The sequence below is a fragment of the Sebastes fasciatus genome, chromosome 5 (assembly GCF_043250625.1).
Source record: "Sebastes fasciatus isolate fSebFas1 chromosome 5, fSebFas1.pri, whole genome shotgun sequence".
NCBI lineage: Eukaryota > Metazoa > Chordata > Actinopteri > Perciformes > Sebastidae > Sebastes > Sebastes fasciatus.
In genome coordinates, this window is record NC_133799.1 from 27,027,255 (window position 1) to 27,030,597 (window position 3,343).

Below are 3,343 nucleotides of genomic sequence, written 5' to 3' on the forward strand. Positions count from 1 at the left end.
AGTCATATAGCATGTCGAAATTTTTTTTGAAAAAAAGTCATTGTATAGAACGGCAAAAAATGTTATGAAAATAAAGTCATAGTATGGTATGTCGAAAAGTTTTATGAAAAACAAGTCATAGTATATCATGTCAAAAAATGTCATGAAAAAATCAAAGTATAGTATGTTGATTTTCTTTTTAAAAAAAGTCATAGTATAGCATGTCGAAAAATTTCATGAAAAAATGTCATAGCATGATATGAAGAAAAAATAAAAAGTCATAGTATAGTATTTAAAAAAAATGAAAAAAATCGTCGTATAGTATGTAGAAAAAATAAGTCATATAGTATGTTGATTAAATAACAAAGTCATAGCATAGTATGTCGAAAAATAAGTCATAGTATGTAGAAAATTTTTTAAAAAAGTACTAGTATAGTATGAAGAAAAAAAGTCATATTATAGTATGTTGAAAAAAGGTCATAGCATAGTATGTCGAAAAGAAAAATCACAGTATAGTATGTCAAAAAAATAAGTCATAGTATGTTGAAAAAATTAAAAAAAATTATAGTATAGTATGTCAAAAAAATAAGTCATAGTATGTTGAAAAAATTAAAAAAAATTATAGTATAGTATGTCGAAAAATAGTCATATATTTAATATGTCGAAATTTAAAAAAAAAAATTAATATTATGGTATCTTTAAAAAATAAGTCATAGTATAAAATGTCGAAAAAAGGTCGATATAGTATGTAAAAAAAACTCATAGTATAGTATGTCAAATAAATTCAAACAAAAGTCATAATATAGTACGTACAACAAATTGCATAAAGTCATAGTAAAGTATGTTGAATAAAACGTAAAAAAGTCATAGTATAGTACATCGAAAAAATGCAAAAACGTAATAGTATAGTATGTCCAAAAAGTCATAGTAAAGTTTCTTTTTTAAACAAATAAATAAATCATAGTACAGTATGTCAAAAAAAATGCAAAAAAATCATAGTATTTATTTAGAAAAAAATCTGAAAAGTAATATTATAGCATGTTGAAAAAGCCATAGAGTATGTCGAAAAAAGTAAAAAATGTCAATTCTTTATTTTAAAAAAGTCACAGTACAGAGTGCTACAGGAATGAGAAAAATCTGGAAATGAGCTAACATTTGAGCACTTCTGGTTTCCTCGTCTGAAAAGAGGCAGTAACGGCAGACGAGTCGGTGTGATGACGTTTAGTAGTCTCATTTAACCACTTGTTAACAACCGCCTTTTTAATACCCATAAAGGCTTCAAAACGCATGAGTGGGGTATTTATTGATGTATTTTATGTCATAGAACAAAATGTTAAAATCTCTTAAGCTTGTCTAAACCACAGACCGTATTTCAGGCCTCTAACTAAAAACCCATTGAATTCCAAACGAGGGAACCAAGAGTGCTAAAATGCGAACTCATTTCCGGGTTTTGGGACTCATTGCTGTAGTAGTCTATTTACTGCAATAATCTGGTTGGCCTACAAAAGTTGGTCATCCCTTGAGTACTCTATAGGATGTCGAAGAAAGGTTTAAAAAGTCATAGTACTTACTATAAAACAATGGTTGAACCTCCTCTCAGGCTATCTATTAGCAACATTTTCTCTCCGTCTCTGAAACGTTTCACCGATATTGTAGCTCGCTAGCGCCTCCAATCAGTTCGTTATCTCAAATGTATGTGATATCTCAATTCTGGCACCTAACAACACAGCAAGATGACATTTTCGATGCGTAACTTTAGCCCACTGCTAGTGTTTTCCTCCAGTCTTTCCTTTGTTTTGCCTCCAGCTAACACTGTGACGTCATCATGAGGTTGATACAAAAAGGGTCTATAATATAGACCCTTTTTGTATCTATAGACTCTATATGACTAGAGCAGGTCTCTGCCAAACACAATAATCAAATCATGGAATTCCCACCCCGTAACCAGATAAGGGTGGTGGGGGCCAAAAAAGTCATAATTTAGTATGTCAAAAAAAAAATCGATGTCATGGTAGTGTCAAAAAAAAGAGTCAAAGCATAGTATGTTGAAAAATAATCTAAAAATGTTATGGAAGTGTCAAAAAAAGAAAAAAAAGTCAAAGTATAATATGTCGAAAAAAAGTTTTGCAAGTTTTGAAAGCAAGCGCTTCCTGAAGAAAATAGTTCAGCCATTTCAGCTCAATTAAAAGCTTTGAAAGTTATTCTGAAGTGTTAATGACCAGTGATTTTAAAAAGCCACAAACACACAATCATATTCTTAGAATCAGAACTGCACAAACAAATGTTTATTTCAGTGGACAGAAAGTCTCCGATGACATAGCGGTCACTGAATCAGTCTGCACATGTTGGCAATTATTTAGTGTTGACCTGATTAAGAATTAATGTATTTGGCAAGATTCACTATGTGAGCACAAGATAATAAAAGGCTTTACAACTAGGTTTTAGGGTACAGTATATAAAATAACTTTTTTTTAACTCAGGGACGCAAAGCCCTTATTATTTCAGGCCTGTCCGACCATGTGCACCATACACAATTTAAAATCAAATAGAGCCAAAGCAAGTGCTAAAGAAAACACTACACAGCCAGTTCAACTCAATTAAAAGTTTGGAAAGTTATTCTGAAGTGTTAATGTTTAATAATTTAATCATCACACATAATTAACATGTATTCTTAGAATCAGAACTGCATAAACAAATGTTTATTTCAGTGGACAGAAAGTCTCGTAACTGTCACTGAATCAATTTATAGTTAGTAGAAGCAAACAAGAAAAGAGAAAGTTACAATGAGAGAGAAACTGAGAGTTAAAGTTTTCCCTTCTTCACTGCCTAAATGGAGTTTGGTACCACTTATGGTCCGATTTTTATAGTTTCCTGATATCTGACCTTCAAGACACCCAGATAGTGATTCACTCCTTCCCCCTGCCACCCAGTGTTGTTTAGTATGTATACAGTAGACTCCGCTCACTGTACAGAGACAGGCTGCTGGGCAGACGGAAGCAGCTGAGTGCTGAAAATGTAAACCAGTCTAAATGTATGGGATTAGAGAAATCCCCCTCAATGAACGCCTGGTAAAATATCCACTAAAATAAACACACACTCGCCGGCCTCCAATATATATCACTTTTTTTATTGTACGGACAGAAAATTATACAATATGAGGATGTAAAACATTCCCTGTCTGGCAAATGAGGAGGCAGAACAGGAACAAAACGTGTAAAAGAGGAAGTGAAGCAGGGAGGTGGTTGAATAGATGGATGCACAGAGGAGAGATGCTGGACCAACATGCTGATATCTCACTTCTTCTGATGCCTGAGGAGAGGGAAAACACATCGAGAGAAGATTTACTTCATTTGAATTTTGGTTC

The 3,343-nt window shown here is 32.6% G+C and overlaps 1 protein-coding gene across 2 annotated transcripts in view; it reads right to left on the minus strand.

The window, feature by feature from the left end:
• Window positions 1–3,085: 3,085 nt before the first annotated feature.
• psmd1 (proteasome 26S subunit, non-ATPase 1) overlaps window positions 3,086–3,343 on the minus strand; it is a 45,146-nt gene continuing 44,888 nt past the window's right edge. For both annotated transcript variants that reach the window (XM_074636213.1, XM_074636214.1), the window contains exon 24: window positions 3,086–3,323. In XM_074636213.1, the coding sequence (XP_074492314.1) occupies window positions 3,106–3,323 (218 nt within the window). In that variant the 3' untranslated portion in view covers window positions 3,086–3,105. The remainder of the gene's footprint in view (window positions 3,324–3,343) is intronic.